Source organism: Coffea eugenioides, chromosome 5, assembly GCF_003713205.1.
Source record: "Coffea eugenioides isolate CCC68of chromosome 5, Ceug_1.0, whole genome shotgun sequence".
Classification (NCBI taxonomy): domain Eukaryota; kingdom Viridiplantae; phylum Streptophyta; class Magnoliopsida; order Gentianales; family Rubiaceae; genus Coffea; species Coffea eugenioides.
Genome location: NC_040039.1, coordinates 39368638 through 39390645, shown reverse-complemented (window position 1 = coordinate 39390645; position 22008 = coordinate 39368638). Strand labels below are relative to the sequence as shown.

Below are 22008 nucleotides of genomic sequence, written 5' to 3'. Positions count from 1 at the left end.
AGATTAGATTATAAGAATGTTATCGTTGCAACAACAAAACAAAAAAAATCACCTCAGTCCATCACTTGTGGCTGTTGATATTGCTACACAACTTTGCTGCCGCGGTATGTTTGGCTAATTCCTCATAATGTGATCCTTTAAAAAATGATCGGCTAAATATGAACGTGTAAAGTTCTATTCTCATTTTATACCTGTCTTGTCTACATAACATGACGGATCAAGCAATTTTTTTAAAATAACTACGCCACAAACAACTTTTTTTTTTTTTCGAAAAACAAACATGACTGTCACATCTACATGCCACGACGGTCCAAAAAGTTGAAATTTTTTATGGCCTATCATGCCATGTTGGCGCGACGAATCTGAAAGATTTAAAAAAAAAAAGTTATTGTCACTTCTTCTTGTTGATCCAACATTCATCAATGACTGGCTCTCAACCATTATATAAATGTGTTCTCTTGCATTACTTTGCAAGAAGTAGCAATTTTTCACCGCCATTTCTCTCTCTAAAATTTTATTTTCGTGTTTCTCTTCTCCTTCTCTCTAAACAATAGAATCTCTCTCTCTCTCTCTGCCTATCGTGCCAACATGAATTTTAACTTTTTGGGTCATCGTGCCATGTAAGCGCAACAGCCATGTTTGCTTTTTTTTTTTTTGTAAAAGAGTTGTCGGTGTAGCATGACAGCTTGTTGGTTATTTAAAAAAAAAAAATTGCTTGGCACGATGGGCATAGAACAAGAATAGAACTCTATACATCCATATTTGTTCGATCTTTTTTTGAAAGGATTACAGCTTGAGGAATTAGCTGTTGACTTAAAATGGTGGATTTATACTTTATAGTCTTATATTCTATAAGAAGAGTTAAATTAAATGTGCGGTAGGGAGGAGAGACGAATTGGGTGGTTTGATGAATGGTGTGCAAGGGAGAGATATCGAATTCGATCCCTTCCACTTACACTTAAAAGAGAAGGATTAAAAAAGTATTAAATGTGTGGTGGCCAATTCATCATTTAGTCATATTGGCCATTTAGGCAAATTTCTAGAAATAATACTCGAAAAAAATTTATCATAAAAGTGGAGTCATGTGAGAAAGGTTTTTCTTTTTTACGTTTGCCACATTTGATGAATGCTAGGAAGTTTTTTCTTTGCTAATGTTTGCCGCATTTGACGAATGTGATGACAGTCCCCTTTTATTTTTAAAATGTTCTGAACGAATTTTTTTTTAAAAAAACTGTGTTACTTCAAGTAATCAGGTACGACAACTGAAAGCAGGATTTAAATTTTTTAAAACAAAAGGTGACTCACACAAAGGTTTTTTAGCAAAAAAAAAAAAAATTTTTTTGAGTCATTGCAAACAAATTTTTTTTTTTTTAAATGTGAAGTGACTCAAACAAATTTTTTTAAACAAAAAACTATTAGAGAGATGCGGCAACATATTTTTCTTTGTTTTTTTAATCCAAGGAATTTAACTATTGATCAACCGTTGATCAAAGGCTAGATTTTTTTGATATTCACGAGATACTGTTTGAAAAAAATAAAAAATTTAAAAAAAGATAACTATTGATCAACAGCTTTTATAGTTGTTGGATGGCCACAAAACATCTATACATACTCTCAATTTTGAATCTTGAACTCGTAGCATCCTCATTTTTTGCTTTTCTATTTCTTTCTCCCTATTTTTGGAGAGTTGCAGAGTAGCAGAATAGGCAGAGAAAAATGGAGTCAAAAATGGAGATGGTGTGGATTCAAACTTCAGAATTGGGGCTATATATAGATGTTTTGTGGCCATCCAACGACTATAAAAGCTTTTGATCAATGGCTCACTTTTTTTTTTTTTTCCCAAACGACATTCTCATGAATATTGAGGGAATTTAGCCATTGATCAACAATTAGATTCCTTGGATTAAAAAAAAAAGAAAAATATATGCGGTGACTCTAATAGTTAAAAAAAAAACTTTGTGTGCTGAAACTTACTTGTTTTTTTTTTAAATTAATCTTGCTTTTAGTCGCCGAATCTAATTACATGGGATGACACAATTTTTTTAAAAAATCATTGAGGACATTTTAAAAAATTACAAAAAAAAATGTCATTGCATTCATCAAATGTGGCAATATTAAAAGAGAAAATTTTTCCACATAACCCCACTTTTGTGATAATCTTTTTTCAGCATTATTTCTAGAAATTTGCCACCATTTAGTGAAATTGGGCTTTGGCGCTAAAATTAGTGCAGTTAATTTTATTTTAGATCATTAAACTATAGATGCTTTCTTATTTTAGTCCTTAAATTTGAATTGTGGACTCTTTATACTTTAAATTATGAAATTTGTCCCACTTCAGTATAATCATTGTGCTGAAACTAACAAAATCTTCCGTGCCACTTTGAGCATTCTTGCCAACTATATTTGTTCGATTTGACGATTCAGTCAATGATTATATTGAAGTGGGAGAATTGTATTATTTTAAAATGTAAAGTGGACTGAAATGGATGCACATTTATTGTTGAAGGATCTAAAATAAAATTTATCTAACGTAATACTATAATAATATCAGGAGACATAAGTTGTATTAATAAAATGATTTCAAAAAAGTAAGAGGGCTTGCAGGTGATATACAGTGTTAATCTTTGTGACAAATGTAAAGGTAACTTATGTTTAGGTAGGTTAGCTTGCAATACAAGTAAATCTTCGTCGTAATTTATTTGATGTCTAAGCTTTGCAATATGTGCTTTCGGCCCTTAAAAGGATCAAATTCAAACTTAATTATCCTAAGTTCCTAACCAACAAAATCAGCAATCTGGATAAAGCTTGCAATCTCTGCCCTCAAAACCAAGTTCAACTGGTGGGGACAGGGGCATTAATCTGATGATTGTGAAGGCCCCCCTCCCTCCTCCCCTCCTCTCCCCTCCCCTCTCCTCCCAAAACCCAAAACCCTTCTCTTGTAACGCTTCTCTTAAAAAAAAATTTAAGGAAGAAAGAAGTCACAATTTCCAGCATAACTGATCAAGTACAAGGTACAAATGTCGAAGAGTGTTTGGATTGCATTTTCTAGGATTTTTTATAGAAAAATTACTGTAGCGATTTGATGTATGTAAGGAAAAAAGATAATAGGGAAATGTTGATCACGGAAAACGACGTAATTTTCCGGCGAAAAATGGCTGTCCAAACAAGGCCGATATATTGTTGAAATACGGCCAGAGAACTGTCTAAGCATTCATATTGATAATTAAAGACTATTAGATGAATGGAAAAGTTCAAGAAACGAACGTATTATATTTAAACGTTCAAGCAGAATATTCTGATGGATATCAAGACTGTAAAGGTAAGACTCTTAAAATATTGGATTCAATGCCTTTCAAGGAACAACTTGTAATTTATAATAAAATCAGAAACTTGGAATCTGTAAATTCTTCCAATTCATTTTTTTTTATTCAGGGTAAGAATCTTAAGTTTCCACAGCCTGCAATTTAGCTAGTGATCTACATAGAAGAGATTGTATCATATTTATTCACATTATACAAAGAGAATGTTTGACGGCTATCATTCTGCTATAGCAATTTTTCTTGTAAACCATCATCTGTAAATGTGTTATAAATCAGGGTGATGGAGTGATGATCCCAACCAGAAGCTTTCAGAAACCACTACAGACATGAATTGCTTATATACTCGTAATATTGCTGTATAAGAGTTTCTTATGTTTTTGGACCTGGTTTGAAAGAGGAGAGGAGAAGTTGGCTAATTTGATAAAAGGAGCTTATGGGCACATGTCCTATTCATTCTTAGAATCGGCACACAAGAGAAGGCTTAAAAAGATGATGAATCAACATCTAATCATTCAATCATGTCAAGCATTGCCTCTATCTGGATCAACACCAACCTAAACCATAGAATCATATAACGTAGTATCCCAAATGCAATTAAGGGAATAGAGAAGAATGACAATTTTCCCCGAAAATTTGCATTACAATCTTGGGATGCACTTCTAGGTGGTCCTTTCGGCATCTGCTTTTCTCTTCTATTCTGTCACTGCTCTTTTGCAAGGAATTTTGGAAAGGAAAAGATGGCAAGTTGGCCAAGGGGATTTCTGAAAGGTGCTTCAAGGGTTGGAGTGCAGAGCATATTATTGTCCATTCAAAGAACTAAGATTCTGGCCTTCAATTTGTTTCTATGGCTAGTCTTCTTTGAATTTTCACTTCTTTCTCTTCTCAAACTCCTCATCTGCCTCTGCACCTGCTGTATCTGCACTTGCATTTTTTTTTTCTGTTAAAAATTTTGGCCTTTTTTTACAGCCTAAATTTACAATGCAATGCTTTGGATTTGAAACTTGCAGCGCTGCAGGAGGACCACCTACCGTAGGCGGTATGCCAACCAATCCAATCACTAGTCCATCTTTGAGCGCACCACCACCACCGGAGACTACACCCTTAAACAACGGTGGAGGCTTCAGACCAGGGCTGGGTGGTGGAATTCCTGCAACACAGAATTCTAAAGCTGCTTCTCTACCATCCTCTACTGCGACTACCTTAACTCTTTCATCTTTCTTGCTTGTACTCTTTCTCATTTCTGAACCCTAATATTGCCCTGAGAGAGAACAGCAACAGGGCCTTAAGTGATTGTGAAGACTAGGTTAGTGAAGTTTTGTTAGGTTTGAGGCTCCTTGTCTCAGCCACTCAGCAGTTTTGTAGCAAAAAAATATTTAAGGCTTTTGATGTAATGTTCTCTTTTGGCTGCTTAATTCTTTTCAAGCCTTGGTCCCAATTGGAGAAGTTTAATTCATGCATTCTTAGTTGGACTACAATTCAACTATTGGAGTTCTCACTACGGCAATCTGTGATTTCTAGTTCCACCTTCTTTTTCCTGAATTCTCCATCCTCTTAAACCAACTTGCGAAAAATCCACTGAAGTTCTTGGAAAATGTTGGTGATCACCAAAACGAAAAAGAGCAAGGCTTGTGAGTGTTTTCTTTGTTTGATATTTGCAGAGCGACGTATCAAAATCGTTGACAGAAAACCATGAAAACAATAAAAACTTATAATTTCAAATTCAAATTCTGCATATGTTTTATATATCTAATGGTGATGGTATATACACCGACAGTATATATAAAATTAATCCAACTTATAAGTTGGTGCTTTTGAAAGAGACTATATTGAGGGTCAAAATTCATCTTCAAGAGTGCATTACGACTAGAATAGGAAATTCATATTCTCTTAGTCAAGTGAGACCTCAATACTTTGATTTGCCTGTTTACAACTCTTGCTTCACCCGTAACTCCTATAACACACACACACAGACATTTTCTCTCAAGTACGTAGCAAGAAAACTAGAAGAGGACCTTCTTCAACATTTAATTGTAACATGGATAACTCTGTAAATTTCTTTTAATCTTCCTATCATCCTATATAGTAATAGTATGAAAGCCGTCTTCAAAATACTGAAGCGCAAAGATTGGAATTAACATGCTCCAAGTTTGGAGTTCATCTGGCATTGAATTCAATATCTAGAATTCAACTGAAGAAGAGACCTGAGTGCAAACGAGAAAGCAAGAAATGTAGTGATGAGAAAATATAAAGATAAGATGGAAACGAAAATCAGAATCTGCAAACTGCTTATATTTGCTTCAACTAAACAAATAGTCATGTTTGTAGCTTATAGGTTAGTTGAAGTAAGGTCAAATCAAGGTTCTCTTTTGTTCAATTTGGTACTAATTATTTGAACTAAGTGTGCAACTAACCTGCTGATGTTTGGTAATCAATATAGAAAAAATACTGCTTCTTCATGCACTATATTGTGTATCCCCACCCAAATATCCCCCTTTGTCTTGACATATTAAAGTCTAGGCCTTAATTTACCATTTGACTCCCCATTCAATCAGTTAAGATGTCTAATCAGTTATGTGTAAGAACTATATTTCAATTAATGTTCCAGAAATAGCATTCCAGTTAGTGTGATACACTCCCTCCTCTCCAAAGCTTAATTACCTTTGGTTCAACTGGGCATCTCTCGGGTTGTCTCACAATGTATATTTGATCACCGGCTTCATTGTACATATCCTGATTCCGGTGCCATGTCCACAGAGCATGTGTCTCATTCTTCACCTGCAGATTACATGAAGAAATATTGTCATCTTTTGCCTTCTCCAAAGTTGTATCCTACGGTCTATCCTCAACAGGAGATACTAAGTTAATTGTGAGAGTATTAAAGCACCAAAAAGCAGGATATTTTCATTTCAGTGATTGGAAAAGCACCCAACTACATGAGACTCCAATGTTCACAGTTGGAAGTCTTGGTATCCCAACCAAAAATTCCCTCAACGAACCAAAAGGTACAAATTTCAGCTTGAATATAAATAAACTGATATAACTTAGAAAAAAGAATCCTATTTCAGTTAAAGACAAAGATCCCATTCCCTAGAGTAAGGCATCCAAATATCATACTAACTGAACAAGTTTTGCCTCCAACTCTCCAGATAATATTTGAATATAGTTCTCCAAAGCAAATTCTAGTGTACAATTGACTGCTCAGGTTAGCTTTCATGGCTCCTCTAGCTGGTGCATTTTGAAGTTAATTATTAGTCAATAAGTTGTAATGCTTTCTTTGGACTAGTATCTGAGGGGGAGGGAGAGGGAGGGAGGGAGAGAGAGAGAGAGTTGCACCTCTAGAATACCATGTCCAAAGCTACTTTCCCTGTATGCACTATAATCTGGCTGTCGATCCCAACAGAACTTTCCAGCTGCTGGACCTGATGTAAAATTGTAAGCACAAAATCCACCCATATAGCTGTCTGGAGTTGTGGATGGGTCTGGACAGTTCCCTGGTTCATCAGCATGTTTAATAGCCATTTTCTCCCTGTTACCACCATCACCAACTGCTATGTATACAGGCCCACAGGGATCCAGTGTGTAGTTGTAGACTCTGTTTGATCTCTCGTAGGCATGAACCTATAGTTTAAACAAGTCACAAAAAAAGAAAACAAAGCCTCATTGAGATCTCTAAAGCATGAAGAGGATTTTGTTTTACAGATTGCAGTAAATGAAATTACATTAACATAGCACTGAACTTTTTTTTTTTTTTTGGTCACGAATCAATGAAGTTTGACTAATTATGTTGGAAAAAAGCATAATGTAATTATAGCTCAAAGTAGTTAATGAAAAGAATTACCAAAATTTGTATGATAAGCCTAAACAATATATGCTTGTGAACACAGCAGCAATGGTGGAGGACAGGATACTGCTGTTTCTGTGGCTATGAGATTGCACAAAGGTCTAACCAGGTTAATAAAATAGAGAACAGGAACTGTTCAATGATTTGAAGTAATGTTGATTGAAGAAGAATCATTAGAAAATTGATAAAGATGATTTTCTTATGCTAGAACGAATGACCAGAATATGGATGGAGCAAATGAACCAGGTATAGGATTTACAACAAGGGTTTGTCACCAGCAAAAGTATACAGCATGTGATAATTAAATTTGTTTCAGTAAGATTTCAGACGATTATTTCCACATTTATTAATTTTTATTACAAAAACTATAAAGAAATACAAGATAAAGCTGAAGAATAGCTTTATTGGCATTTACAGTATATGCACTCACGTGACTGTTACATACTTACATGTCCATTGAAGACTATATCAACACCATACTTGTACAGTATTTCTTCCATCTCTACCCTCATACATTCAGCTTCCCTATAGTGAGCTACATATGTTGAGTACCATGGAGGATGCCAAGTTGCTACCAGCCAAGGAGTGACTTTTCTGTCAACTTTTGCAAGATCTCTCTTCAACCATTTGTATTGATCAGCTGAAATTCAGTAAGTTAAAGATGAGCTATAAAACTGCTTCACATTCTTTTGGACATAAAACTAGACAAAAAAATCCCAGTTAATTGCTGATGAAAAAGTGACTACATGTCATAGATACAGAATATGCATAATCTGACAAATTTCAGGAGGCAATCAAAGAGTAGCAAAAAAAGGCCCAAGCAAGCAGATAGACGTGAATGCATCTCATCAATTACCTGACTTATTATATGCAATATATGCACCGAGCATTATGAAATGTATCCCTCCCGCATTGAATGAAAAGTAGAATGTAGACAAAGATCCACTTTCTTTAGATGGAAATGCAAACCGAGAACTATAGGCTGCAAATGTCCGATTCCCAACTTGTTCTTCGATCTCATGGTTTCCCTCTACCACCATTAGTGGTACTTTAGACACTAGTGGCTGCATAAACCTGCAAAAATATAATATTCTGTTACATTTGTTCTAATGCACAATTATGAAAGATATCTCTTGCACAGACGGTAAAAGAGTGAAGTAAAACTGAAACAATTTCTACTGTTCAATGTAGAAGTCTACAAGAAGCTAATGAATGTTAGGGAAGAAAGGGAAGGAATAGTCTAGGTCTAAAAAAGACTCGCAAAAATTACAGACTAAAGATGGATTGAGCGATAAATAAACTGGTGATGTGCACAATAACCATTAAGAGTTCTAGCAATTGCAAGTAATGCTGTAAACCAGAAGTTAATTTTGAGAGAAATCAACCTTCTTTATGATAGAAATAGACATTCTTACTCAACAAACTAGGTGTATGAGGCTTCTGGTCTCTTTTAGTAGCACCAGTTGCACTGACAGCAAAAGAAGAGCAGATAATTCTACTCATGGATAGCTAGTTCACTATTTTACTCATGCTGGAAGTTTCTGTTGCTTGCCTCATTATTACATGAACAATAAGTACAATGGACGAAAGTATTAAAGCTACCTTCCCCAGTAATCCCAACGAGGTTGATAGGTCTCATGGATGGGTGTATCAGGAAACGAGCAAGCATAGCAATCAGCGCCAGTTCCATTTGTCAGATACAGATTGGCGTAGCAAACATCCCCCACCAATAGAACAAGATCAGGCTGGTTGCTTATCAAGTGGCTAACAGTTGAAGTTGTATTGTATGTAAGACCAAGGTCTCCCACCACTGCTATTCTGCTAGGGTAGTTTTTTGGACCTGAAGCAGGCATAGTCCTGAATTGATAGATATCACTCATTGCTGGTATTGAAGGATCTCCGCATCGATAATAATATTCAGTGTTGGGTTCCAATCCTGCAGGGCACAAAACCAATCCCATCATACGAAAAAAAAAACGTTTTCACCAATACAAGAGCAAAATTGATCTCCTCTATTCTACTTAAAGAAAGCATGCAATTAGTAGCAATAGAAACAAGTACATACAATGTGAATTTAAAATAGATTCTAGTAAATGTACGACCATTTAATGTTTACTGAAAGTAAGATTAGGTTGGTTTTATTGGACCCATGCATCCATTTAGAAAAACTAGATGTTGCAGTTGGCTTGATTCAATTTAATTGAAACCAAGTGGAAGGTGTCTCGGAATCATTGTTGAGAAAAGAAACTTAACAACAATGTATTACGCACATTTGCAAGCTGCAAAACTATCAAATGAGACTTGCCTAACATCACCAGGCTGTATTTCCGGACTAAGAATACAATGGCAGGTTGCCGTTGAAATCCAGTAAGTCAAGAGAAACACGAGATCAAAAACTTAAAACCACTCAATTTAACACAACCAAGTTATGTGAAAACATTGTTCTAAAATCATGCCAGGGCATTAAACCAATCAATATCCTATTAGAGGGCACCTTGCATATATTTTACTCAGACATCACGTAAACCCTGACTTTATTTCATGGGTGTTTCAGCAGGGCAGATAGTCTGAGAACCAGCTACAGAACCTTATTTAGCTTCTTCCAGCAATATTACATTTTGACCTTGAGATGTGGCTGACAATCATGTGACAGGACTCAGAATCCAATCATAAAGCTTGGACGGTTCCTTTCTTATGTATCCAACTAAAAATTATAAAATTCTATGTTTGAAATAAGCATTACAGCTGAAATGATCTGTTGCTCCCAGATTTGTAACTTAAAATTTTGTTAATTCACCTGTAAGTCGGACATGATGTATGATCCCGGAGGTGTAGTTCTGCAAGCCTTCAAATGGATAGAGCTGGTTATAAATTAATGAATCACCCTTTATTTTGTGATTCAAGAACAGATTTGATTTCCCATAGTATAGAAAACTTTTTACAGTCTTGGGATTCAATGGTTTGATGTTGTCACCTATTTGAAATTCACCTGCAAACAAATAATATCACATTTGAGAGGATCATACTGATATAACAAACATCTATAACACTCTCTTCTGATTCATCTAACAAAAATCAGGCTCATCCTTACGTATCCTAACTACTAACATGCGTTCTTCTCTTGTAGCTCTCAAAAATGAACATCAATTCATAATCCAATTGAAGTTCTCACTGATACCTACGTCACAACTAATTCGAACTTTTCAAGAAGACATAGAAAGCATCAACTTATAAAAGGGCAGTCAATAAACTTCCATAACTCCCTTCTTGTTCTTATCTAGAATATTTTTTTCCAGCTCATCAATTTCTAAATACTCCTCCAAACAGACAAATTAAATGACTTCAAAATACTAGATTGAGACAGAACCAAGAACATACATATATCAAATGAAATTACCCGTAATCCATGAAATCCAAGCTGAATCATAATCTGAAGAAAGGGAGACTGAAATTTGTTCAGGCTCAAAACCTACAACATTTTTCTGCACCCTATGATCAGTATCTGGCAAATCAATTGCATTCCCTCTAAAACTCTTATCCAAATCAACTGTCACTGGCTTAAATGGTCCTTCTAGAGTTGTCGGAATTCTCCCATAAACTTGCACAAGGTTCAGCAAAAGAAACACAGCCAACCCAACAAGAGCTCTCCCTTTTAGCAAAGCCATCTCAAGACTTTGCATGCAACAGTTAATCCGTCCTTATCAAGAACTTATGCATAGAAAATTTGATCAAACAGCTGAGGAACAGAGACAAAGAAGAATAGGCGTGACAAAAAAAAATCAAGAGTTGAGAAGAGTAGAGCCTCCTAAAAGACAAAAGAAGGCAGAAAATCAATCAAAAAGATATGAAACAAAGAAAAAGAGAGGAAAAAATGGGTGTCACAAATGAAAAGGTCGAGTCTTGAGAAGAAAAGAACCTCCTAAACGCTAAAAACAGGCATCAACGAAGTTGCTAAACGTTAAAAATTCTGAACCAAGTTTAAATTACAAGTACATTTACCAAATGGGTTCAATCTAGAATTGTAAAACACGCATGAAAATATGAGAAATTTTAAAACTTTTCGAAAAAAGTAAACAAAACGAACTGCTTTATTGCGAAGATGGCGTGAGAATTTGAGGGATGGAAACGAGATTTGTGCAATTTGGCAAATGGCGGTTATGTCAGCTAATCTGTGTTCGAGAAAAATACAGGAGACATGGGAATCCTCGTTCAGTGTGAACAGCCGTTCCTGGTGAAGGCGCTTCCTTTGGTGACTGATTTTCGTATGGGCCATGTTTTGTGAACGTGAATTCGTTCTTAGTGTGCCCAACTTGTACTACTCTTGCAATGACGAATCTCTTATCTGAAATGGGATATTCTGTCCGAATTCGATGTAGATTTGTTTTTGTACTTGCAGTAAACAAATCAACAGACAGATCCGAACAGCGTGGCTCCTCGTTGAGAGAGACCTCACCTGTTAATTTTGTCCCAAAAGAAAATTAATGTGTTAATTTTGTACAACAAAAAAATAGTTTAATAAATATCGATGAGATATATGCAGGCACACCCACTAGAGGTATCTTTGTGCAAGGCACAATCAAGGCTTCTAGAAGTTTAGTTGAATACATTGTAACAAAACTTTTTAGTACATAATGAACAAAAACATAGGAGAAAAGTTAAATATCAAAATAATTAAAGTCTGCTATTAAGAGAAATTTCATCTATGAAATTAGTTCTCAATTTATTGTGATTTAGACAAAAAAATTTTAACGAATTTTATGTGTACATAATGATACCAAACAGAAGAGAAAGCAAATTCATTATGAATGCATTATCGATTTAATAGTAGTATAGTTTTAGTTGTAACTAAACAAAAATGGCCATAATGTTTCTAACGTTTTAATAATTAGAAAAAACTTAGAGAGCCACCGAGACTTGTTACAATTTTCAACATCAATAAAACATACAAACTTGCACATTTTTCTTTCTTTTTGAGCGAAAAAGCTAGTTAATCAGTCCATTTAAATCCTACCTAATAGCATTACAAACAGGTGAGAACATGAGTCTGTTTGGATACCCCAGATTTACATAATTTCCGTTGAAAAATTGAGTTCCATGACGTGGGTTTTTTGAACATATGTCCCTCATTAATCTATATGAAAAGACTTGCAATTATGATAGTTGTGTTGACAGAAAACTGGATAGACCGGTAGTATGGTAACAAAGCTGCGGGACCACCTAAATTTCAGCCACCACCCATTTTTGGTCAAACGAATGGTTACTACCCTGGGATTTGTAGTTGTTGTCCTCGAACAAATTTTCGGATTTCTTGACAAGACCCAGAACATTCTACATTTGCAAATGAGTTTTTAATTAAAAAAGTTTTAGCATGATTTGGGTAGTACCTAGGTTTGTGGCTCCAAAATTGAGGTTTGTAGCCACAAACATGAACTGATTACAAGAGGTTACAGACATGCACGATCACAAACAGAGTATAACCATGCATTGATAGACTTGTCGAGATTAAATATGCATAATATTTATAACTAGCCGTGTTCGTTTGCCAAGATTAACAAAAACCGACAATTTTGTCGAGCGGCCTTGCCTTCCCCCTAGCATTGCCCGAATGTCCATGGATATTTTTTTATGGTTCTTGTGTATTTCTATAGGCATTGAACATATGAACCGCCATTGCATCCCTCATACCAATCCATTGGTCAATCATTTCGGTGACGGCGGCGACGGGAGGGAGGGAATGCATCAGCTGTATCTCCCGATAGGAAAGAATTGCACCGTGAATATCTGGATCTCCTATATTAGGGTTTGCAAAGTAAAGGTCATTCGACTATTGATCTCTAATGAAATTGTGCACAGCACAACAGGCAATAATTACATTTATCTGAGTAGTCATCATGTAGTTCGGCACAGCGTCCCGTAAAATAGCAAATCTTCTCTTAAGGACACCAAAGGTTCGCTTTATGACATTGCGTAAAGCACAATGCCTGTAATTAAAAAGTTCCTTGGCAATGGCAAATCTCCCCCTTCTCCGACCACTTACATCCGCTTGATGTCCTCTATAAGGTGATAAGAAATCGAGCAAGTTTCGATACGTAGAGTCAACCAAGTAGTATTTGCCTATCATAAATGTGTTTTTTGGGCCAAATTAGTTTTGTAAAATTCATGCTAAATCTACATACATGGATTTTCTCGTATACCTGGGGGGTATTGGGAAATGATTTGGGTACGTCAGAGCCCCATCGAAAACACGAGCACCATGGGCACTTCCCTTCCAACCTGCATACACGTATACAAATCTCATATCGTGATCGCAAACAGCCAACACATTTTGTGACTGCACTCTGTGTCTATTAGTGTATGCCACCTGCTGTCCACTTGAGACAGAAACAGGTATATGTGTCCCGTCAATGGCTCTAAATGCGTCCTTTAAACAGAAATTGAAGTCATTGCGAAATTAGATATATTCAGCCAATCACTTATCAAATCACTTACCACTTATCAAATCACTTATCAAATTAAAATAACAAGTTCCACCATACTTTCCATAAAAAATTTAAAATTAAACAATTTCCTGACTAACCCTTTCATATATTAGCATGAATGAAAAAAAGGGAGGACATTAAATAATATTAATGCTTTAATGATTGTTTGACATCATGGAGCTAGTTCAAATTTTTATTTTGCGTTCTAAGCCATTTTAGTTTTTCTTTCATCTTACTACAATGAGTTTTCCACATTTAGTTTGTAAAATAAAAAAAGGATATACAATATTAAGATTATATATATCCAATATGAATTGAAGCACTTGTAGGACAAATCCCATGTATTACTATCCAAGAAAGGTTTAATCCATACTTGTCAAAGTAGACTTTTAGAGCAAGACTTTTAATTATGTGTTGAATCTTGAAGGGCAAATCTTTGGCCGAAACTAGAGTATTATTTCAAATTACCTTGTACATTTAATTTTTGAGTAAATCTTTCCTACACTGATGGTGTATACACTATCATTATTGGATTTATGACACGTGTGCAAAAGTTGAATTTCAAATTCAAATTTGGCACATTTGTCATTCATCCAATACTGATAGTGTATACATTGTCAGTGTAGGAAAGATAAATCCTTAATTTTTATGTTTAAAATTCGCATGACCTACCAATTCCAGAATTTAACTTTCAAAAGTAATTGAGATGTTTTAAACTATTACTTCAATTATTACGAACAATATGCATGCTGCCATTATTGTATGCATAGACTAGTAATAGTTGCTTCATTTTTTACCATATTCCAGTGGTGTCATTATTGTATTTATCATTTCGTTTGTCAGATTTCTTTTATTAAAAGCAATCCTAATGCTACTCATATAATAACAAAAACATATATAAAGATTCTTTGAGAGCCAAATGTTCAAACTTAATCAGGTGTATTAGCTAGCCATACCTCAAACTATGGATAAAATCTACTGTCATTCAGAATTTTTGGATGGACTTCATCCTAGCGCCTTGCAGTGATGATGAATTGAGTGAATATACATAGACTTCCGATGACTTAATGAATATTCTGATGCATTGTCTCCAACGAGTGGTTGAATTGGTCCACAATCATTAGCGTCCGCATATTGTGGCTCATCATAACTAAAGTCATCACAAGTGCCTCCTTTATCGTAACATTTTTCTGATGATGCTGGGGGACAAATACACATTCGGACAATACGTTACACAATCTCATAAACGAATCTACACTTAACCTTGTTGCATTCATAATTCGCGTATGGTGACCTGATATCAGTTTTTCAACTCATTGTCGGCCAGTTAATGCTAATGTCCTACAGGATACCTTCTGGATTGGTCTCCATATGCTTCTGCATTTGGCTCGAACAATAGGTCAGCACCAGCTGTAAATAGAAGATCATCTTTGTCCGAGGACGAGCTAGTCGCATGGCCATCACGACATGCGTTCATTTTTTGGCATGGCAAAAAAAGAAACTACCAGCATATACTACTAACTATGGGTTTGGTTCCTAAAGTGGTTGAGGGATAGAGCAATCAGTTCACCAAGCGGTCAATCCTTATAAAGACAAAAATCTGTGATTCCTTTTACTACTTCAGCGAATAGAGTAACCTTGCAGTTCATCTGTGTTAGTACCAGTGAATATACGCAGTCTCCACGATGCCTTGTCCGCCATTGCACCACTTAGTAATTGGTATCGAAGAGATAAGACTCCTGCCAAGGCTGCACGACAATCCAGCCAGCATGGGAATATTGTTCAGTCTATGCATTGTCATATTTCTTTATGCTATGGCAAAAATCTATACAGACCAGTTTTAAATAAAATAAAAGGCAAACATCTACCATCTGTCAAACCAACTCACTTCAATCTGCAATTATGCACGAAAGTCCAAAACATCAGTCGGCACTGGGGAGTTACGTATTGGTTAGTAACCTGTTCATGGAACATAAATTGAAGTCATAAATTTGGTTGATGAGTAAATTTGGGCCCTCCAGACATCAGTTCATTTAGATGTCCTTAATTGCTATGAGAGTACGTATTTCCATTCATGGCAAGGTGGCCATTTTGTCCTCACTTCAATCTTCAAAAGGGTTCCAAGACTTATACATATACAACCTTGATTTTTTAAAGGTTTCTATACCCTGTCGACCATTGACAGGTGCCGAACCTATGCAATAATAAATACCTACTCGAGAAAAATACAAATTTTGTATATAGCGGTGAGTAGGGTCGAATCCACAGGGACTGGGGATAATTCGTTTCTTCTAGAGTCCAAGGTATGGGGGGTTTTGGATTAAATGCTAACTAAATAAATTAAATGCAGAAAATAAATAAAAGGAGTAATTATTGGAGAAACTCTAGCCAAGGGTACACTTCAGAAATGGTTCAGGCACTGATCATTGATTCACAGATAATTCCACATTTATTAATAGATTAGTTATAGTTGTCATGCACGCGATAAACAACCAACCCTTCCTTAATTTGTCGATAGCCAAGGTACGACCGTTGACTATTTCTCTAATCAGGAAACAACCCTAGGTACGACCGTAGGATTTAATTTCTAGATTTGCATTAATAATTAGAAAGGCCCAATCCTAACTAACAAACACGCTACGAGGGTTTGTTTAAATTAGATCGTATGTTCCCCTGTCATAAACCCAATTACGCCAGTTGCTACTGAGATAGGGATAACGAACAATTACGGATTCAATTACCCCTATTTAGCAAAAATAGCCTATATGAATAATTAAATATTGCGCATCTATTCAATCACTCACACGAGCTATAGCAATTAAAAGCAGGAAACATATAAATACCAATAAATTAAGGAAGCAATTAAAATAAATTAGATCTCACAGTAATTGTTGAACCAAATCTTTAGTTGTCCCCTTGACTAGAAAAGCTTAACCACGCCTCATGAGAAAATCTCCCCGTTGGGGAATATTGTCGAATACCTGGCGTGTGTCAGAGGCCAGTCCAAAGAAAGAAAACTAGAACTAAACTAAAAAACTAAAACTAAAGCCCTAGATATCTTTTGCTTCTGTACGTTGTCCCCTTTTAAAGCAACAAAAGAAATATGACTAAAAGCTATCTAGGTGGTCCCCACACATGTGGACAAAGCCTCCCAAGTACTTCTTGTTCCAAGTCTCTCTACGTTGCTTTCTTTGAAGCCCAAATGACCAAATGCCTTTCACTAGCTTGTGGTCCCCCACCAATTCAAGGGCCCAAGGATTGAAACCCTTAGAAGTCTCCATATTTTTCACAAAGTCCCTCCTTTTTGGTAGTTTTCTGCTTCATTCCTGAAATTGATTCCAAATACCAAATATGAGTAAATATCAGCAATTAACACAATATTTGTCAGGGATAGAAGGGAAAATTAATAATAAAAATACCAACAATTAACACCCTATCAATTCCCCCCACACCTAAACCATGCTTGTCCTCAAGCATGAGAACAAGAAACAAACACCAATATTTGATAGTGGCTATTGCTCTATCCAACAAATTGCCAAGATACCAAGAAAAATAATATTCAAGCATCAATGGTCAAGTCCAAGAAACATCACTCCGGTTAGCTTCTAAACCACAAACTCCTCTAATTCCAGGTTAACTAATCTAAGAAAAAGGAATGACACACAACATTTATCAGCAAATGGTCCAACTATTAACCAAAATCTCAACATTAAATCCATAATTCGGCAAGCTGACTTTTATTACACACTAACACAACCTTCACTTTTTTTTCACATTTTTTCTACTTTTCTCTCTTTTTTTTTTGATTCTTTTTTTTTCTTTCAATAGTAACAAAAGACTTAGTCGCTAGCCATTTGAGCCTTTTGACGCGAACTCCAACATTGGCCAGATGAAGGAGCCCGGTTACTCAGCTTCTATCGCCACGTGATCACGTACTCATAGCAATTACTACTTTTTGACGCGAGAATCGACACTTTTAGGTGCAGATCCCCGGTTACTCAGTAGTAACTAATAGCGGAGTACAGTCAAGTTTATTCATAGCTAAAAATCACAAAAACTCAATATAACACAAGAACCAAAAGAAAACTTGCATCAGCTAACCTCATTTTCAAACATGGAGAACTAAAGTTAATAACCGGACCAATTCACATGAAAATGCCAATAATCATTCCCTATGCCTAGGAAAGTTAACCAAAAATTATAAGAGTAAAACAATCATTGATATTCACCAAAGAGATGTTTTTGGATTCAACCACATTAACTTGGTACCCTTTTATTATTAAAACTTGGCAAAAGTAGAAATAGAGGCAATAATCCAACATCAAACCTTGGCATCACATACGAGCTAATCACTAAAAAAAAAGAAAAAGAAAATGAACGAAAGACACTAGCACCATAACTGCTCCCCCCACACCTAAATCCTACATTGTCCTCAATGGAGGTAATAAAGTAATGAAAGCGAAGAGAACAATGAAACTTCCCTGTTGAACAGCTAAGGGATAGGAGGGAACAGTGGAGGGAAGCCGAGTTCTGAGACATCCTTGCCACTTGGTGGGTGATGTTCGTCATTCGCTCATCTACGTTGTGAACCTGTGCTTGTAAGTGGCGCCACTCACAATTGACGCCAATTATCACCCCGAACAACAAAAGACAGAATATCCAACAAAGATAGCAACCACAAATGCACATTCATAGTCACTGGTGTTCCCAACTCAACAATTAAAAGCAAAACCGGACCACCCAAGTCCAAATATGGTCAATAAAGCAACAATTGCACTCCAAAATCACCAACCAGAAACTATTATCAATAACTGGGAACTAGCAAAGTCACGTCAATAAGCACAAGGACAACCCAATTCAGTCAGTCAACAAGCAAACTTGTGCCATCCACACTCTAAAATTTCAACAAATGCCCCCAGTAGTGAGTCTCAAGAAGTGAACAGGTCAAGCAATAGTAGTGGAAAACTCTGACATTAACAACTAAATCTCAAACCCCTAGCTTCCAAGCAGTCAGCCAATAGAGTAGAATTAATCTAGTGGAGTCAAAACACCCACAGAGTTGACGAAATAATTCTAACGGCTGACCCAAAGTAATGAAAACTCCAACACTTTTGAATGGGTTTTAACCAATATTAACCAATCACCGGGATGTCCCCAACAATTAAACGAAATTCTACCACCCTCAACAAGTAAATCAAGCAACCAGGTTTTCCAAATCAACAGGCAGCAGCAGAACCAGATCACCCAAATATCAATATACAATTGCAGTATGTAGGCCCACCCAAAATCTTAACAGATGGCTCCATTTGGCCGGGCAATGTCATAAGTCAAAACCAGCAAATGCAACAACGACAACTTAGAAATTTGTCCATAAGAACTCAGCCAACCAATTAGAGGTAACAGATTCAATTTAACATATTCCCACCAGAACCACTGGGAATAAACTCTAGTAAATGGAAAATCTCAACTAGCCAACCGAATCAGCAAAAATTTCAACAAAACCCAGGTGAAGCAGCGCTCAGTGGATGCTCATAGTAGTCCAGCAATTCACTTCACTTATGCAAAAACTAAAGCAGCAAAACAAATCTCAATCGACTCCAAAATTACCCTATGCACTTGAAATTGCAAAATTACCAACAAAGGTTGCTGGACACGTTAAAGAACAGGAGTTAAAGGAATACCTCCATCTTGATGACTACCTGGAGCGATAGTGTGGCAAGGGGAAAGGCAGGCGACGCTGCGACTTGGTCGCGGACTGGAGCTACGGTGGAGCTGTGGTGGTAAGAGAGCTGGTGACCCGCGGCTACGTGGCTGAGTGGGGCGTGCGGCCGTGAGCAGAGAGAGGCGGACAGAGAGAGAGTCAGTGAGAGCTAGTGAGAGGGCGCGAGGACGGTGGTGGTCATCGGTGCTGGCGGCGGCTGCTCCTCGTGGATGCGGACTGCGGCGGACAGGGGAGATGTGGGCTCAGCCGTGGGTTGCTGTGTCGCGAGCTTCGGGTGGCAGCGGTGGCGCGCGGCGACTGTGGAGACCGAGCTGGAGCTGAAAGTGGAGCACTTGTGGACTGGGCAGAGGTAGAAGAAAATAGCCGCGGCGGGCGGTGGTTGTGAGCTAGGAGCAGCGCGACTGGAGAGAAAGAGCTGGTGGTGGCTGCGCTGGAACTGGTCAGCGGCGGACAGAGCAGGGGCAGAGTCGCGCAATTAGGGTGCGCGTAGGTGGTGATGGGCCGCGATGTGCGGTAGCCGTGGCGGGGTGGACGGCGTGCACTCTTGAGGCGAGAGGGAGGAACGCGCGGGACAACCCGCTGTGGTGGCGGCGCTGGACGCTCGGCTGCTGGTCGCGGTAGGCGGCGGTGGATCGAAGGGGGAGAGAGAAGCAGCGGAGAAGGAAGAAAGAAAGAAGAAACAAAGAAAAGAAAGAAAAAAAAGAAAAGAAAGAAAAGAAAAAGAAGGAAAAAGAGTTTTTTTTTTTTTTTTTTTTGCGTTGACAAGTCAAGAACTAGCTACGGTTAAGGAGAAAGAAAATTTTTTCCTTTTGATTCCGTATTACTTCCTCTTTTTTTCTTTTTTCTTTTTTATTTCTTCAAAAATTTTTTATTTTTATTTTATTTTTTATTTTTTTTTCTTTTGTAACAAAAAAGAAAAGAGGTAGCTACGGTAAAAGAATTTTTTTTTTTTTTTTTTTTTTTTTTTTGAATCCTTACCTTTCCCGACGCGGGCGCGTCATGAGGGTAAGAGAGCTCCCAGAAGTTTCTGATGTTTCTGATCGTGAGCTTCCTGCACATCACCACGCGGGCACGTCATGAGGGCAAGAGAGCTCCCAGAAGTTTCTGATCGTGAGCTTCCTGCACATCACCACGCGGGCGCGTCATGACTGAAAGGCACCTATAAATCAGCAAAAACGAAAATTGAAACCCAAAATCAGTCGAATTCAAGGACAATACATGTAAACTACCACACGAAAATGAACAAACAATTAAAAGGAACAATTGGGTTGCCTCCCAAGGAGCGCCTTTCTTTAATGTCTTTGGCTAGACATTATCATGTTTTGCTCATGGAGGATAAAATCTTGTGGCTCGTCTTACTGCTTCATCCTCTATATAGTCCTGATAACCCTCGTAAATAGAATAATCCTTGAGCATACGAGTTACGGGCTTCCATGGACTAGTGAATAGCGCTAAACGAGTCGATGATAATTTACATTCTCCATTCACTCCTCCCTCACTTGCATTCATTGGTTCAAGATATTTTGCCATCTCCACTCTCAACTTATTCCTGTCATGAAATTTTAAATTTTCTGGTATAATAAAATCAATTTCAGTAACAGGAGTTGAAGAATAGGAGTCAGGAAAATATTGATTAAGGAGTGGAGAAGATGTCACCGCATTTGGAGATTGTTCACTGGATTCATTCACTTGAACGAGTTGATCTTGGAGTCTCATTTCTTGCACTTCTGCTTCCTTTTCAACTGCATCTTTAAATCCATTTCCTTGAAACTCTTGCAGTTCCATGTCATTTGGCCGGACAATTGCACTCTCATCTTCCTCAAGATTGATATTGGTTTGTTCGGGCAATTCTTCCATTTGAGGAGCTAATCGCTCTATCCTGGATGTCAATTGACGCAGTTGATCTGCCAGGTCGCGAAGGCTCGCTTGTCTCTTCTGATGAAATCGATCTAGGCTCGCTTGTGTCTCCTGATGAAATCGATTTGTATTAGCAATTAGTAATTCCATCATTTCTTCAAGAGACATACCTGACACGGAGGATGATTGCTAAGACTCTTGCTGTTGAAAATCCATTGGCCCAGTTGCATAATCAAAATTGGAATTATCCCACCATTCTTGATCATACCCGTTTGAATAAGGGTCATACTGCGTTTGATATTGGGGTGGAAAATCTCCAAAAATATCAAGTGGAGAACTTAGATTATCTTGAAATGCGGGGCATGTGTCAGTTGAATAACCTGAATCAAAATAAGTTCCACAATTTGCAACAGCCCATTGACCATTAGGGAAAACATGAGTCTCATAACCCCATTCAGGAACAAAGTCCAGTCTATCATCAAAATATGGAATGTTAGCAGCCATAAACTATAAAAAAAAATAAGAGAAAAATAAATTAAAAATGAGAACAAGGTGAACTCAAAAAGAAACAAATTAATCTGACACCAGTCCCCGGCAACGGCGCCAAAAATTGACAGGTGCCGAACCTGTGCAATAATAAATACCTACTCGAGAAAAATACAAATTTTGTATATAGCGGTGAGTAGGGTCGAATCCACAGGGACTGGGGATAATTCGTTTCTTCTAGAGTCCAAGGTATGGGGGGTTTTGGATTAAATGCTAACTAAATAAATTAAATGCAGAAAATAA

The 22008-nt window shown here is 37.1% G+C and overlaps 1 protein-coding gene across 1 annotated transcript; it reads right to left on the bottom strand.

Moving 5' to 3' along the window:
- Positions 1 to 5177: 5177 nt before the first annotated feature.
- On the bottom strand, positions 5178 to 11418 carry LOC113772605 (purple acid phosphatase 15-like). Its single transcript, XM_027317244.1, has 8 exons — positions 10559 to 11418; positions 9959 to 10150; positions 8764 to 9097; positions 8018 to 8235; positions 7611 to 7801; positions 6654 to 6938; positions 5979 to 6095; positions 5178 to 5521 (listed from the first exon to the last, which is right to left on the bottom strand). Exons 1-8 carry the CDS (start codon positions 10839 to 10841, stop codon positions 5498 to 5500), a joined length of 1644 nt encoding a protein of 547 aa, XP_027173045.1. The 5' UTR covers positions 10842 to 11418; the 3' UTR covers positions 5178 to 5497.
- Between the last annotated feature and the right edge of the window lie 10590 nt (positions 11419 to 22008).